Source organism: Oncorhynchus mykiss, chromosome 14 (assembly GCF_013265735.2).
Source record: "Oncorhynchus mykiss isolate Arlee chromosome 14, USDA_OmykA_1.1, whole genome shotgun sequence".
Taxonomy (NCBI): Eukaryota; Metazoa; Chordata; class Actinopteri; order Salmoniformes; family Salmonidae; genus Oncorhynchus; species Oncorhynchus mykiss.
The window spans coordinates 2,310,648-2,326,868 of record NC_048578.1 but is presented as its reverse complement, the minus strand read 5'-3'; the positions used below and the strand labels follow the sequence as shown (position 1 = coordinate 2,326,868).

The following is a 16,221-nucleotide window of genomic DNA, read 5'->3' as shown; positions in this document are numbered from 1 at the left end:
TCCATCACTCTCCTTCTCGGTCAAATAGCCCTTAGACAGCTTGAAGGTGTGTTTTGGGTCATTGTCTTGTTGAAAAACAAATTATAGTCCCACTAAGCGCAAACCAGATGGGATGGCGTATCGCTGCAGAATGCTGTGGTAGCCATACTGGTTAAGTGTGCCTTGAATTCTAAATAAATCACAGAGAGTGTTACCAGCAAAGAACCCCCACACCTTCACAACACCTCCTTCAGGCTTCATGGTGGGAACCACACATGCAGAGATCATCTGTTCACCTACTCTGCGTCTCTTCTTATTGGTGTTCTTTAGTAGTGGTTTCTTCGCAGCAATTCGACCATGAAGGCCTGATTCACGCAGTCTCCTCTGAACAGTTGATGTTGAGATGTGTCTGTTACTTGAACTCTGTGAAGCATTTATTTGGGCTGCAATCTGAAGTGTGGTTAACTCTATTCCTCTGCAGCAGAGGTAACTCTGGGTCTTCCTTTCCTGTGGCAGTCATCACGAGAGCCAGTATCATCATAACGCTTGATGGTTTTTGCGACTGCACTTGGAGAAAATTTCAAAGTTCTTGAAATTTTCCCGGATTGACTGAACTTCATGTCTTTAAATAATGATGACCTGTCGTTTCTCTTTGCTTACTTGAGCTGTTCTTGCCATAATATGGACTTGGTCTTTTACCAAATAGGGCTATCTTCCGTATACCATCCCTACCTTGTCACAACACAACTGATAGGCTCAAACACATTAAGAAGGAAAGAAATTCCACAAATGAACTTTTAACAAGGCACACCTGTTAATTGAAATGCATTCCAGGTGACTACCTCATGAAGCTGGTTGAGAGAATGCCTAGAGTTTGAAAAGCTGTCATCAAGGAAAAGGGTGGCTACTTTGAATAATCTCAAATAGAAAATGTATTTCGATTTCTTTAACACTATTTTGGTTACTACATGATTCCACGTGTGTTATTTCATAGTTTTGATATCCTCACTATTGTTCTACAGTGTAGAAAATAGTAAAAATAAAGAAAACTCCTTGAATGAGTAGGTGTGTCCAAACTTTTGACTGGTACAATATTTTTTAAATCATACTTTTCATTCTTCATTTTTTTATAATGTTTTGTTCTATATATTTTTTTACATTTCATTATTACATTTTACTAACAAATTAAATACATTTTGGCCAAGGGATCAGTGGAATAAGTTTAGAGGGTGTAATACAATACAATGTTATAATAATATTTCAGATAATGTTGGTCTGTTTTTTTGGTCCGTATTTTGTTGACCAATAAGAAGGATTCACCATTAAAATGCAGTTTTATGTGGGCCCAATAAAAAAAATTAAGACATTTGTGAAACACTTTCATTCCACCATTTCCACAATTAACTAGTTACTGTGTACAGTATATAAACTCAGCAAAAAATAAACGTCATCTCACTGCCAACTGTGTTAATTTTCAGCAAACTTAACATGTGTAAGTATTTGTATAAACATAACAAGATTCAACAACTGAGACATAAAAGTTCCACAGAGATGTGACTAACAGAAATTGAATAATGTGTCCCTGAATAAAGGGGGGGGGGGGGGATCAAAATCAAAGCAACCGTCAGTATCTGGTGTGGCCACCAGCTGCATTAAGTACTGCAGTGCATCTCCTCCTCATGGACTGCATCAGATTTGCCAGTTATTGCTGTGAGATGTTACCCCACTCTTCCATCAAGTTCCTGGACATGTCTGGGGGGAATGGCCCTAGCTCTCACACTCCGATCCAACAGGTCCCAGACGTGCTCAATGGGATTGAGATCCGGCTTCTTCGCTGGCCATTGCAGAACATTGACATTCCTATCTTACAGGTAATCACGCACAGAACGAGCAGTATGGCTGGTGGCATTGTCATGCTGGAGGGTCATGTCAGGATGAGCCTGCAGGAAGGGTACCACATGAGGGAGGAGGATGTCTTCCCTGTAACGCACAGCGTTGAGATTGCCTGCAATGACAACAAGCTCAGCCTGATGATGCTGTGACACACCGCCCAAGGCCATGACGGACCCTCCACCTCCAAATCGGTCCCGCTCCAGAGTACAGGCCTCTTTGTACCGCTCATTCCTTCGATGATAAACGCGAATCCGACCATCACCCCTGGTGAAACAAAACCGCGACTCGTCAGTGAAGAGCACTTTTTGCCAGTCCTGTCCTTATCTTTGAAAGACAGGGTCCTGAAAAAGGGACGTTTATTTTTTTGCTGATTTTAGAGTTAGCACAATGACTGGATGTCTATGGTATCTGCTCGCTAGCACTAGTTAGCAACTTCCTTCAAAGTGCGTGCAGCAACACAAAAATGGAATCCGCGAGTTCATCTGACACTGGGGAAGTAGATAAAGGGCCTCATTGACAAAATCCCGAAGTATCCCTTTAAGGACATTTTTTGGGCCTCGGAGGCTCACATGGATATTGGTGTCCACAGTCCTACTCCAATTATGTTTTAAAATGTTTTTTAGAATAGAAATGCACTGCAATTTAATGTTTAAAACTGCAATTTATTATCTCTGCCTCGTGGCAAAATGTGTAGAGTTGCTGGATATAAGTTTTAAACTGCAACAACAGAAAGTCTCCCTGCCCCATGAAAATGTTTTGCTAAATTACAGGAAATTAGCTTGAAAACTTTATATTGTTCTCTCCTATGCCAAGAGGTTGGCCTTTAAAATGTTCCTTCCCAGGGCACAAGACTTGGTTCGTCCAAAGTCATAGTAAAACTCCTTGCATGCTATTTTTTATCTCACTCGAGTTGATTTCTGATTATGAAGGGGTCTCTGATCAATTTGCTATCACAATACTGCGATTACTAAACAGGAGCCAACCGAAGGGATTGTTTCACTTTTGAAAATGATTGACACTTTATAAACACTGGATTCCTTCCCACCAAGGAGGATTCCAGTCAGATGTGTAGTGGAATGTAAATAAGCCTGTTTAAGTCCCATTGATGTGTAGATAAAGAGATGCAAGTTTGTTCACAGTGTCATTGTTTCTCCTTCAAAGAGATAAGATATCAGATGGCTGATAATTACACAAGCACTGACTCATTAGGGGGGGAAGACTTCATACTAATCAAAATGCATTAGTAGACAAGCATCTGACATCAGCTCTAAAATAGCTCTTGTGCGAATTAAATTTGACAAAGTGAGTTAGGGCCTGCTTTACTCAATGGATGAGTACAGCAGGGTTTAGCACATTCAGAGACGACATCACCTACTACTTGCTAACTAACCCCACGGGTAAGCGTCTATTCTATGCTAGTGGAAACTATTCACTACTTCTAGGGGACTGACTTTGTCTGAATCGAGACTGGACAAGGCCATTTGTTTTGTTTAATGTGGGTTAAAGGAATAGCCCTGCTCTCAGCCATCATGTGGGCTTAGCGGAAAGATGTTTCATTTGTCTGGAGAAAATACAAAAATCAATACTTTAATTTCAGTTTTCAATTAAGAGAGCTAACGGGTTAGCTAGCATTTTTAACATGGGTCCCCTATGCTCATCCATCAGCATTAGTGCACATTGGAAATAATGACTATGACTGCATACTCTATTATCTCTGTCCAAATGGGAGCACAAAGGTAAGTAATATAAGTGGACAACCACAAACTAATACAATGTAGTGGATGTAATGGACCCTCCGCTCTTTCTTTGTTTAGTAATTTATTTCCAGCTGAGCAGAAATGAGACCGTGAACTGTAGCTATATGTTATTATGTTGCTTGGAAAACGGCCAAATGCACCCTGAATTTGATAACTATTTTAATTTTATCTTAATGATTAATACAGATTAACAGGCCAATTTAAATGTTACATGCACGTACCTTGATTAAGACTTTAATCAGCAACTTGATAGTAGGAAATCTAATCGTTGGTAATGATAAGTGCCAAGAAAGTTGGGCCTGGTTGAAAAAAACAAAGACAAAGCAGGGTGAGTGCCACAAGAGCAGAAAGGAAAAGGGCTCCTCAATTGTATTGTGCTGAGACGACTTTAAAAAAACATCTTTAACAGAGAGATATAAACCAAATAAAACATAATCCATAAAATGCATCACTACATCACCACACTTTTTTTGAGATTTCTGAAATACCATTCAAAACCGCAGCACGTTGAATTCTGCCGAAACACTATTTTGACTAATAAAATCACCTAATGAATGTATGTCTGTCATTACATGCTAATTAAATACTTCTCCAGGCCCATTTTAAGTGTTGCCATTGATTTTCCATGCATGTATTAATGAGAGTACAGGCAGTTGGCCAGGGGAGGAAGGGAGGGGACTGGCAAGGGATGAGGGGCTCTGGAGTGCTGGGTTCAATTGACAAAGCCCTCAGTGACAACAGGAAAAAGAGCAGGGAGAGAGGCAGAGAGAGCAGTGGGTGAAAGAAGAGGCCATCAGGTCTCTCTTTCTCTCCATGGCGGCTGTTGTTAGGCTGGCCAAAACTAGGTCAGTCTCTGGGATACAGAAATGACAGGCTAAATTGCTTTGCCAAAGCTGAGAGAGAGAGAGAGGGATATATATATATATATATATATATATATATATATATATATATATATATGAGAGAGAGAGAGAGAGAGAGAGAGAGAGAGAGAGAGAGAGAGAGAGAGAGAGAGACAGAGAAAGAGTGTGGGCCCTCTTTGATTTGTGCTCAGTATAATCGACATATATCTTTTGCAGAAGTTGCGATTCTTGAGTTCATGTCATGACTGCTCAATGTGCAACAACCAATTTTTGGCACAAGGCTAATTGGATTGGACTAAGTCTGTGCCAGGGCTCCACCACGTGGTCAAAAAAGAGACTCCCATTGGCGCTCTTCAAATAAATGACCTAGCTACTATACGTACCAGTGGTACTGAAATGTGTCCTATATTTAGGTGTACTGTATCGTACAAAATCCTTAATTACATACTTAATCCTCTTCATTCCTATGTGGAACATAAGCCTTCCAGGAGAAAGCACATCTACTACTTTTTTGCCTTTTTGGGGAGGGTTTTTCACAACAGGCCACAGTCCTTCATCTCCTTCTCCATGGTTCTTTGTCAGGTTTCCTTTGGGAAAGAAACAATCAATCAATCAATCACAAGTATTTTATAAAGCCCTTTTTACATCAGCAGTTGTCACAAGGTTCTTTACAGATACCTAGCCTAAAAACCCAACGAGCAAGCAATGCAGAGGCAGAAGCAAAGTTGCTAGGAAAAACTTCTGAGAAGGCAGGAACCCAGGAAGAAATTGACCAGTCCTCTTCTGGCTATACCAGGTAGAGATTTAAGAGTACGTGACCATTAAGGCCAGATTGTTTTACAATACATTCAAACGTACATAGACGACCAGCAGGGTCAGATAATAATGATGGCTAGAGGGTGCAACACTTTAATATTCTAAAATTAGACAGCTTTTCATAGTCAGGGGTTCAAAGTATCATTACATATTTGCAGCTACTGTTCTTGGATGAAATACAGGTACAACAATGTAACTTTCCTGATAATTGTTGCCCAATCCATAGCCACCAACGTTTTATATGTAGAGCTCAAAATAAATAAAATACTCTAAAGTAGCAGAGGAAGATCAACCTTTATTTATTGAAACTGCTTGCATACAAAATATATTGCACTATAACCAGACAATGTCAACATAAAGCCCAATCTGTTCCACTAATATGTACAAAGAAAATATTGCCCAAAGTGGTGTAACATACAAGGTCAGTCTACCCAGTTGGTTCACTATCTACAGTATTTCTGGTTTCAGTTCTGCTTTCAAAACACAACACCCTACAATGTGTGCAAGACGAAATGTTTTACAATTGTATTTTTCTTGAATCGTATACGTTCCCAAAATAAATAACTAGAAAACAGTCTGTTTGGCAACACTGTGACTTGACCTTGACAACAGAGTAGACTGTGAGCTGATCTGCAACATCTTGTCAGTTTACGGTCTGCGTCAGATAGATGAATGTCATTCAAATACTGAGTAAACCATTTATGCCCCAGGCAGGGTTAGATAAAGTCCCAGATGGATGGTGCCATTCTGAAGAGACCATGGCCCACATTGCTCAGGCCGTTCATAACGATCTGATCAAACATCCCTCCAAGTCTGCACCATTAAACTGGGCTAAACCTGCCGTCATTTTCTGTTTTAAAAAGCTTTTTTTTGCTTATCCCACCCCTCCGCTATTAGTACAAAATATTCAATTAATGTCTATGTAATTTCATCATCATACTTATCTAATTTATATAAAATCCCAAAGACTGAGTCAGACTGGGTCCAGTTCAATTAGACTGTTAACGCTGGGGAGAGCAGTGGCTGTTAGCCTGCTGAAAGACAATTTTCCTCATTGGACATTGGCAAAAAACAGCAACACAAGAGATGCTCAGACAGCTGTTCACTGATGCCCATTGGCTGTACATCATCCAATGTTGCAATTTAGAGTGTAAACAAGAAAACAAAAATTATTTAAACAAGACACTAGGAATACCCTCACAGTATTTTTTTTCTTCTTCAACTGTAAACTAAAGTTTTAATGCACAAGCACTGATCCAATATAAGACATATGGTTATAACATGGGACTAAACTTCATCCTCCATACGACAAAGGTACATGAGACTCAGAGTTACCTATAGGGTTATCTAAACTTGGTAATATTGTTGACAGCATTCATGTGATTCACCTGCTGAAGAAATCTCATCACATCATCGTTTATTATGGTTCATATTATTTAGTAGTTGCAAATAAACCAAAAAGAATGATAAGTGCACATTTGAAGTTCAATCCAAAATAGCAAAAAAGTATTTTAAACAAATGAGATTATACAGTATGCACCCCCTTTATATAATTTACAATCTAATGACCAATTGTCAATATCTTATGAACAATATATTAGGGTTGGAGAGAGGTGTGTGTACCAGTCTTCCCATTGACACTTTTAAATGAAAAACCAACAGGGAAAGTGATTGTTGGTCAATGTATGGCAAAAGGACCATGTGCTCAATATCACTCCCCAGTTCGACATAGTTCATGTTAAAAGGTCCATATATAAGTGCTTCTGTCATAAGGTACTGTACAGTGTTGACGATATGGAGTCCTATCTGAATCTAATAGTCTCCATTAAATGTAGCCAGTGTGAAATGACATGAATTTGTTGAGACTTGAATAGAAATTCACACAAATAAACTCACAGCATCTTTCTCCACTGTGATCCTATGGTAAGATAGATATTGAATTCATGGTCATTCCACCATTTAAAAAAGAGAAATGCTTTATCATTGGCTACAAAAATCATCATCCCTATTCAAGCAATATTCAGCACTAGGAAACAGAAACCAAGCAACGCTTTGGAAAACTCAAGATTGCTGACTGTCGCCAATGTCGAAACCAATGATAAAGGACGTAGCCTACATGCATCGCAAGGTTAAAAAGACAAACTTTTCATTTTTTTTTGGAAGGTGAGCTGTGTGTTCACTACATGAGTAAAACCCATTACTGTTTTCCAATGTCGTCTTCTTCCCTGATTGACTTCTATTTGTGATACTGTCCACACGAGATAAAGGCACAGATCAGAGAGGAGGGTTATTATTTATTTTTTTGCTAATGATGCAGCCGTGACCTCACATGGTAATGAGTTCTATATTCCACTGTGACACACGGCTCCATAAACACATCATGATGGAAAGAGAAGGCAGGAAGGACCAAACAATCCAACCCTCTAGCCGGAGAAAAGGCTAGTACTGTACACGAACAAGTGATAGAAAACCATATCCTTTTAGAAATTCAGATTCATCATGGTGGCCCCTCTTTTTGTTTTAAACATTTTCTCCCCACAGCTTTTAATCATCTGATAGGTAGTTGTCAACAATGTCAATTAGAAAAAGACTGCAGTCTCAGTTTTCCTTCTCCCGTTAACATCTAAAAGCGTAGATGGCTCCTTCCCTGTACACAGTAACCCACCCAAAACCCCATCCACCTGCCACTGATGCTGTCGGAGTTGCTTTGTCCAAAGTGTGCTTAATTTCAGCCCTGACCTGTCCTCTTTGGCCTAACGTGTCTCTAATGAAGAAGCTTCTGGATTGATGGCGTGGTGTGTGTGTGTGAAAGAGATCTGTGTGTGTGTGTGTGTGTGTGTGTGTGTGTGTGTGTGTGTGTGTGAGAAAGACGAGGGTGCCTCGGCCCCATCTACGACACCCCGTTCACCACCACCGGGGGCACAGCAGTGGATTCACCACTAGGGCCCTCCTGCTTCTCCTTCTTGATAGGTCGCTCTTTGATGGGTCTCTGTCGGTTTGCTCCGGGGACAATTCCGTCGCCTGCGGGGCCAGGGGGACCTCTGGCTGCAGCATGCACACTCCTCTCATTGTTACTGTCCACTCGGATCTGTGGGACCAGAGAATACTATATGAGCTGGTAGATTGGGGAGATGCAGGACAACGGAGTAGCGTCACTTACAGGTGAATTAGAGTTTGGAGCAGTCTGTCCGCCAGCCAGATGCATTTATATTAGATTCTCCTGGAGAATAGTCGGCTAATGTGCTATCACTGTACATTTGCACACGCCACAGATGATCATTAAATCGGCACTTCTATCAATTGCGTGTCAGTCATGTGGTGAAAAACCCAATGGTCGGAGCTCAAACTTTTGTTCACGTCTCCCCAATTTAAATTAAAAAGGGCATAAAGGAACTATTTCTCAATGCCAGAAATGCAAATATGACTATTAGAACACCCCAAGGAGACATTCACAAATCACAAACTTTGGAATACATTTGTATAATACTGTAATATTGCCCTAAAAGTTGGGTTTGAGGTTCTCCAAATCAGCACTAACTTTGGAAACAATCACACAATGTCAGCTCCACAGTGAGGAAATAAAAATCCAAGCTCACCCTTCATCTACTCGTGGGTAAAAAATAAAAATAAACTTGCGGGTTAGTAGTATGGAGCGAACTAACAATTGCATTTTAATTCATCAAGATGGCCAAGCTTTGTGTAGTAGTAGGGCGTGGAAACACTTGCTATGCCTCTATGGCCACGCAAATGAAACACTTTGTAAAAAGTGAAAAACATTTGTGAGAATGACAAGGTTGAATTGGGCATCTCTTCGTCAATCTGCAGGGCACATTTCAGGACTTGAGAACTTCCATGGCCATCAACAACGGAAGGAGGGTTCAGCAAAACGTTGCTTTTCCAAAGTGGATACTGTCCCTACCAACAACGTGGCTTATAAAATATCCCGAACAGCCAGCAGCACCAGTAGAGACAGAGCATTATCAGGGCTTCACTGTGTAAGTGAAAGAGCTTCTACACCTGCATTGCTTGCTGTTTGGGGTTTTAGGCTGGGTTTCTGTACAGCACTTTGAGATATCAGCTGATGTTATATAAATATAAATTTGATTTGAAGAGCTACCGCATTAAGTTCACGTCTTCCACCTAAATAACACTGATTAACGTCAAAGTAACCGAATGTCTACCAGCTGTAGAAAGCTAACTGCTGGTGATGTCATAGAAAGTACAAGCCTATGGGAATAGAGTCGCGATGGAAGTCAATGTTTCTGTATAGAGCCGAGGCTGGGACAGATGTGGGGTCTGTGTGTGGATGGCGGGCTATCTACGATGTATTCGATCGTGGAGCTGGTGAAATTTTGGAGAAAGGAGGCAGGTTTATTTAGAGGGGTGGATTGTGCTCAATGGGAAAGTTGTCTATTTATGGAGATTGCCGCATTAATTGTGTTTTGGGAGCTGCTGGCTGTCTGCATTTGGGCTCTCTGTGTGTGTGTCTGTGGCGCCAGGGGAGTTTTCTATAGAGCCTGCCTGCGGGCTAAATTGAAATTCGACGCTTTGGTCATGGATCTGATCGCAGATCTGGGGTCATTTTGGTGAAGTCCCAGAGATAGGCTTTCTTTGGAACTGTGAATTGTGGATTTTATTCAATGGGAAATATTATTTTTTTGATCGTAGGATAAATGTTGTCACAGTGGCTTCTTGTTGAAGAGTCATCAGCTAACATTGGCTTGCTATAGCCAGCTATTCTCCCCCGCCTCACAAAATAAGTGAGCTAGATTTTGTTTGTGTACTGCCATATGTCAATAACATAGCAAAGTTTCTCTCTGGTATGGGCTAGTAAATATCCTAAAGTTAGCCAGCTAGACAGTGAGAGCCGAAAGATAAAACTGGGTAGAGTTAGAGGAGATAATTAACTTTGTTTCCTCTGCTGCTGGCTTGATACTGTTCACTGAAATAAATGTATGTAATTAAAAAAAAATTCTATAAAGATTGTAATTGTGTCAAAATTTTATGAATATTGTAGAAAAATCCTCAGCCGTGTACCAGCTTACCATGTACAGTAGGCTACAGTAGACTCACCGTGTGAGTCATCAAAATAACTATCTTGCATCCGGGCAGTCTTCGTGGTTTGTATATGCGGGGAGCATAAATTGTACAATAGTTAGTATACAGCACTAACTACATAAATATCTGATAGGATCCATTATCTGCTACCTGTTAAGCCTCTGTCAGAGGTCATTGACTAAGTTGCAAAACGGCTCCTGTTGTGTGACCAAAATGGCTCATTTTATGACCAAATGACAAAATCAAGTTCCTACAAAGCGCAAATTGTATTATTTTCTAAATTTCCCAGAGGTCTTGAAACGGTACATGGTGACATCTACTGGTAGTGTTATGACACAGCAACTGAGACTGCTGCCAGGAACAAAGAACAGCTGGTGCTGCTGGAATTCCTCACCTGCAAAGAATCTTCCTGAGGCCTTAGCTTAGGGTCTCTGGTATTCCGTGAACGTGACTCAGTCCACTGGATGTCTTCAGCTACAGATACAGACAAGGTAATATACAGGATCTCAAAATGTTATTATGGCAGAATGATAGTATCATTACTCTGACTCATACAGCAGTACCTAAAACCCTAAGGCAACGGATGCATTTATATACAGACAGTGAAACGGGGGCCCTTGCACAGTAGGGGTATTAAAGTAACAATAGATAGGCTAGTTCGAATATGGATAGTAGACCTTTGAAGCCTCCTCTTCCTCTCCGTCCGCGAGGCCCTCCTCCCCCTCTCTTGCGTGTATCGGGTCGTTTGGGGAAGCCCCCTGTCAGCTCGTCAGTGGGGGCCAGAGACCAGTCACTCAGCTCGTCCTTGTGGTCCGACTCAGTCTCAGACGCATTGGAAGCCTCAGAGTTGGTGCCTGGTGAGAGCGATAATTAGTTATCCTGTAAATAATCACCAATTTACCAAGTTCCACTCAGTCCCATACAGCCATAGTACTGTGAAAAAAAAATAAGGAAATAAGGTTCCATATAGGCTGAACTTGTTGCGTATGAACATACAGTAAAACATAGACAATCAGTGCCTTCTGGACATAGCCTACTGTTCCATTTGTACATGCTGATACAGGCTCCACACTCTTTCCAGTTACATACCGGAGGTAAAAGAGGGACCACCACGTCGTCCACGGCCTCCTCCTCCCCTGCTGAACGGCTTCCCTCCTCTCTGGGAGCCCATGCCCATCATGCCTAGGCCACCGTTGTCTACAATGAAGATCTTGTTGTCAGGCCGTCCAGTCCCCGGGGCCCTGGGGCCTCCTCCCCCAATCTGCCTTAGTTGCTCATCTATCTGCAGCCGCTCCATGCGCAGCTGGTCCACTTCCTACATGGAGACACAGTGTGTCTGTATCATGACTGTATTCAATAACTTACTTCTTTAAAAGTAACCTATATATCTAATAGTGAATGTTAGGCAGAACCTATCATTCTGATGAAGTCAACAGTCAATAGAAAGGTAAACAAACCCCTGATAATGAAAGCTTCTGCTAAGTGGCATTTATCTTAACATCCATAAAAAGGAACATAAGCGTGTTGCAAATTTCAGCAAAGCAATAGGGGAAAGCTTCTAACCTTCAGATAGTTGAGATGATAGTCTAACAGTACTTTAGCATTGGAAATGCTTTCCTTTGTACCCACAAAGACAAATGGCACCATGCCCTGTAAGAGAAATAAATAGACAGGATCTAATGAGGACAGAGTGGCTCCAAAGTCATCAGTAGAAACCAATTAAAGTGAATACAGAGTTCATTTGATTCTAGCCACTTACCTCATCCACTGGAGGTGGCTTCTTGTCGTTCTCAGCCTCGATCCGAACTCGAACAACACCAGATTTATCCACTACTTCCTGGATCAACTTCCCATTTTTTCCAATGACTTTCCCTGGCAAAGGAGATGTGGTAATAGATTATGAATGATGATAAAATGGAGACTGAGTTAATGACTTTTCAAACAGAACACAATTTTATCATTTTCTACTTTACCCACTAAATTCCTTGGTACTTTGATGACATCTTCAGAAAATTCCAAGAAGCTCCTAGCCTTGCGCACTGCCTCTTGATCCTGCAATTGAATCATACCCAGAGGAGATAAAATACATGCATGTCTATCCCTAGTATGACCAAGTAAATATAGCTTGTGAGTAGAGGTTTGTGAGCTTCCATATTTGTGCTGGTGAGCTCCCTACCTCGCCATAGATGTGGAAGGTGCAGGTCTCTTCGTCCAGGTCTATGGTGGTGACCCCAGGTACTTTCCTGGCCTGCTGGATGTTGGCACCATGGGTCCCGATGGCCAGCCCCATCAGGTCATCTCGGACCACAAACTGCTCATGGAACCTAGATGCCAGCTGCCGAGAGCTCTGCACACAAACCATAACCCCACGCATAGCTTAACCATAGTTCACCTCATGCAGAGACAGAGCCTATTGAGGTTAACAACGCTAACATGGCTTTGTCTTAATATGCAACAATAAACAGATTTCGTTTCAATCTTTTTATGCGAGTAAAGTACATGTCGGATAAAAGAAAATGTCATGACAGGCCTGATGGAAACAGAAAGTATTTTGGTAGACTTAAAGAAAATAATACGCTAGACAAGGTAGGATCTTTGTGTTAGTAAAATGAATTACGCGAGAAATGTCAGTGGAAATGCTTTTATGAGTAAATATTTATATAATAACCATCATAGCAAAGTAAACTTGGGGACTTGTGTGATCCTCCCACTATGACCAGTCTGGAAAGCATGAAGTTTATTAGGCTACAGATGAAATCAATGATGACGGACTTCAGAAGGTGGTGAAAGTACAAGGTGATGAGCTTGAAACTCCTTTCCAATAAATATTGAGGGTCTTATTGGCTGCCGTTTCACAAATACAAATAATATTTCTCCATAATAATAATCTCATGTAGGCTATACGCGCCAATACCTAAGTGGGCACACTCGATATATAAACACATGTGTGAGAAAACCATCAGTAGAGTTGAAAATGCAATGAAATATTGTGCGCATATTGTTATGCAGATTTTAGAATATTTGCATGAAAATCTGTCACCAATTGGATGGAAATCTAGCTAATGTGTTTGACTTGCGAGTGTGCTTAAACTTTAAGTACCTCCAGTTGGCGGCTAGCCTCCTCGTTCCTCTGCATTAGGGACAGCTTGGTGCGCAGGCTCCGGAAATGCATGTCGCTCAGCATCTGCGCCCTTTTGGTTGTAATCTCGTTCACAGACTAAAATCAGAGAAATTATGCGGGAACTGTATGAAACAATACCTAACAGGGACTGAGGTGTGAAACTTTTAGAAGCCAGAAAAAGAATTGAACATACCAGAATAACAAGCTGTCTTTTGTCTGAGTCATAAGTGACATTGAATGCTCCCACTGCCTTCTTAAAATCTTTATGAGAGTCTTTCAAACACCTATGAACAGAAAACAGTTTTGGCCCAATAGTAATAGTCTAATAGTAATAGCCTCAAAACCAATAGTCACACATACGGCAGCAATGACCACATAACTCTAGTACTTTACTTGAAAAAGCCTTGAAGAATAGGCCTACTTACATTTGCAGTAAGTCCTCTGGGACGTCTAGGTGAATTTTCAGGAAGGAGTTTTTTGTAGCTGTCTTGTTTGGGTTGACAGGCCGTAACCTATCTAATGTGACTATTTCATTGAGCGTGGCATCACAAGCTGCATACTCTATGACATAAAACTGAGAAGAAGAGACTTACATGGGGATCATCATGATAAGATTACAATAGCTACATAATAATAATAAATTAATGCAAACTCTCGCTTGAACCGCTGCATTGGACTTACCTCTCCCTTCACCATCCGGACCTTCGCCAGCCACCACCCACATGGCTCTTTATCATTAGCCCTAGAATAAACCTGTGGATAGAACAGTGGATAATATTTGATTAATTAAGTACATCTTGTTGAGTTATTTCTCACTGATATCCATTTCAATTGTTTGCGATACACATTCACCAAACCCCTGTGAATAACCAAACAGAAAGAACACAAAACAGCAGTTCCCTTCTGCTTTCAAGAAACATAACTATCGAGCTGCCATTGTATATCCTAGCCTACTAGCAATCAGCAAAGTATTGGGTTTAATTGACATTGACCAGTGGGAGGGAAGTCCTTATCCATTACTTACAGCACATACCTCAACTTCATCACTCTCGTTTATCTCTTTCTGAAAACCTGTGGGTGGAGGAAATCGAACATCATGGAAGGGAATTTGACGTTCTGGCTGCCAACTGAAAGAATAGAAATAAACAAATGAAACCAGGGCACTTCACAAGGGGAAATTAATCAACGACTGAACAAGTGTGCGGTGCACACACACTATAGTTAAATTAAAAGAGAAGTTACCAATTGTTATTTGCAAGTACAACTAATTATAGTAGACATGTAGTCAGTCCATGGTGGTTAACTATTACTCAATGCCTGGGTCTGATTCAAAGTAGCATACTGCGTTGCTATTTATCTAACTACTGTAACTACCAACTAGTTACAGTAGCTAACTAGTTGGCTAGCTGAATAGGCCACATTAGATTTGAACGCTAGCTAGCTAACGTTAGCTAATTGGCTTATGTTGCCGGAAACCAAACACTCACTTGTTTTCAAAGGACACGGTGACAGCACTTTCATGAACATCCTTCAAATATCCCTAAAATGAGAAAAGGGTTGACAAAAAAACAAGACATGAAGCAGACAGTCATTGAGCCAACAAGAGGTCAAAGCCAAATAGATTTTAATCTCATTGACTGTTGCTAGATAGCAAGTCTTATTAACGTTACAATATTAACTAGCCAACAGCTGAAACTAACGTTACTCGACGAAATAACAAATACCACCAACAGCACGAAACTCAAATTATTCATGGCCTTATTGAACCAACTTCAGATGTGTTGTTAGCTAGCATTGGCTGCACGTCTGGCAGAATAAGCCTGTGCTGTCTGGGCCTGACGCGTTACCCCCTAGCTAGCTAGCTGTAGCAAGATAGCTTACTGACGGACTCAAACGCAACATATTTATTAGACACCGTTGTACAACAGAAACGCATTCAAATACTAGAACTAGCATCTAGCTAACGTTACCAACCCACCTTGTAAAAAGCCCCACTCGTCCCCCTGACTTCAACAGCTAGCTCGTCCATGACACCTAAGCTAATGTAATGCTAGCTGGGTAACGTTAGCTGCAACACTATGAGTGCAAAACTACGGTCTTGAATCTCTCGGTCACGTCGTTACCCTTTTGCACGCTTTAATTTTTCGATTTGCAAAGTTGCGATTTCAGCTTTATAAAGAAAAGAACGCGAAACATTTAAATGATGCTAGATTATACAGTTCGCAACTGCTCTTGCACGCATTGATGTGTAAACATAAGAGCCTCCCTTCCCATCGTCACGTGACAAGGGTCAACTCTACCATGTTCACTCAGTTTCATTTCATCGGTTTCTGTTCAGGAATGAGTGGTTCAGCGATCACTGTTCAATGGATGCAATAATCATCATAGTAAAAAAAATGTATATATGAAATCTATTGTGAAGCTCTGAAACCTATTCTTATTCTGTGAATTATTCCCCCCCCCCCCCTTGACATGTTCAAATAACTCAAGCATAGTTTGGCATCTTTTTTCTAATTCGGAACAAACTAGACATGGCCAAAAAATAACGGCACCGATTTGGCCTATAGGTAGCGCTGTAGAAAACATAATCTTTGTATGTACCGGTAGGTGTCTTTTCTCATGTTGAACAAATTTGCCTTAATTTGCAGTCAGGATAGATTATTTATTAATTAATTATCAGTCAGGATAGATTTTCCTCCTTTGAAATGTTTGCAAACCTTGGAAATAACACAAC

At 40.8% G+C, this 16,221-nt stretch overlaps 1 protein-coding gene across 4 annotated transcripts; it reads right to left on the bottom strand.

Annotated features, from left to right (window-relative positions):
* Positions 1 to 5,583: 5,583 nt before the first annotated feature.
* LOC110488545 (synaptic functional regulator FMR1) lies at positions 5,584 to 15,802 on the bottom strand. Of its 4 annotated transcripts, none has more exons than XM_036942670.1 (15): positions 15,466 to 15,802; positions 14,975 to 15,027; positions 14,512 to 14,558; positions 14,169 to 14,240; positions 13,913 to 14,061; positions 13,681 to 13,771; positions 13,467 to 13,583; positions 12,543 to 12,713; positions 12,340 to 12,418; positions 12,126 to 12,238; positions 11,930 to 12,016; positions 11,456 to 11,681; positions 11,044 to 11,220; positions 10,761 to 10,840; positions 5,584 to 8,396 (listed from the first exon to the last, which is right to left on the bottom strand). In XM_036942670.1, exons 2-15 carry the CDS (start codon positions 15,012 to 15,014, stop codon positions 8,199 to 8,201), a joined length of 1,647 nt encoding a protein of 548 aa, XP_036798565.1. In that variant the 5' UTR covers positions 15,015 to 15,027; positions 15,466 to 15,802; the 3' UTR covers positions 5,584 to 8,198. The 4 variants fall into 4 exon arrangements, with proteins under 4 accessions (XP_036798565.1, XP_036798566.1, XP_021416453.2 ...); XM_036942671.1 differs by having other exon boundaries at positions 14,521 to 14,558; XM_021560778.2 differs by having other exon boundaries at positions 14,512 to 14,614; positions 15,466 to 15,801.
* Positions 15,803 to 16,221: the final 419 nt, after the last annotated feature.

Excerpts from the sequence above, each read along its gene's own strand:
- LOC110488545 (XM_021560778.2), bottom strand. The coding sequence starts at position 15,516 with ATGGACGAGCTAGCTGTTGAAGTCAGGGGGACGAGTGGGGCTTTTTAC. Across the intron at positions 14,615-14,974 it reads ACCGTGTCCTTTGAAAACAA|TTGGCAGCCAGAACGTCAAA; the intron begins GTGAGTGTTTGG and ends CTATTCTTTCAG. Across the intron at positions 12,714-13,466 it reads AGGCTAGCCGCCAACTGGAG|AGCTCTCGGCAGCTGGCATC; the intron begins GTACTTAAAGTT and ends GTTTGTGTGCAG.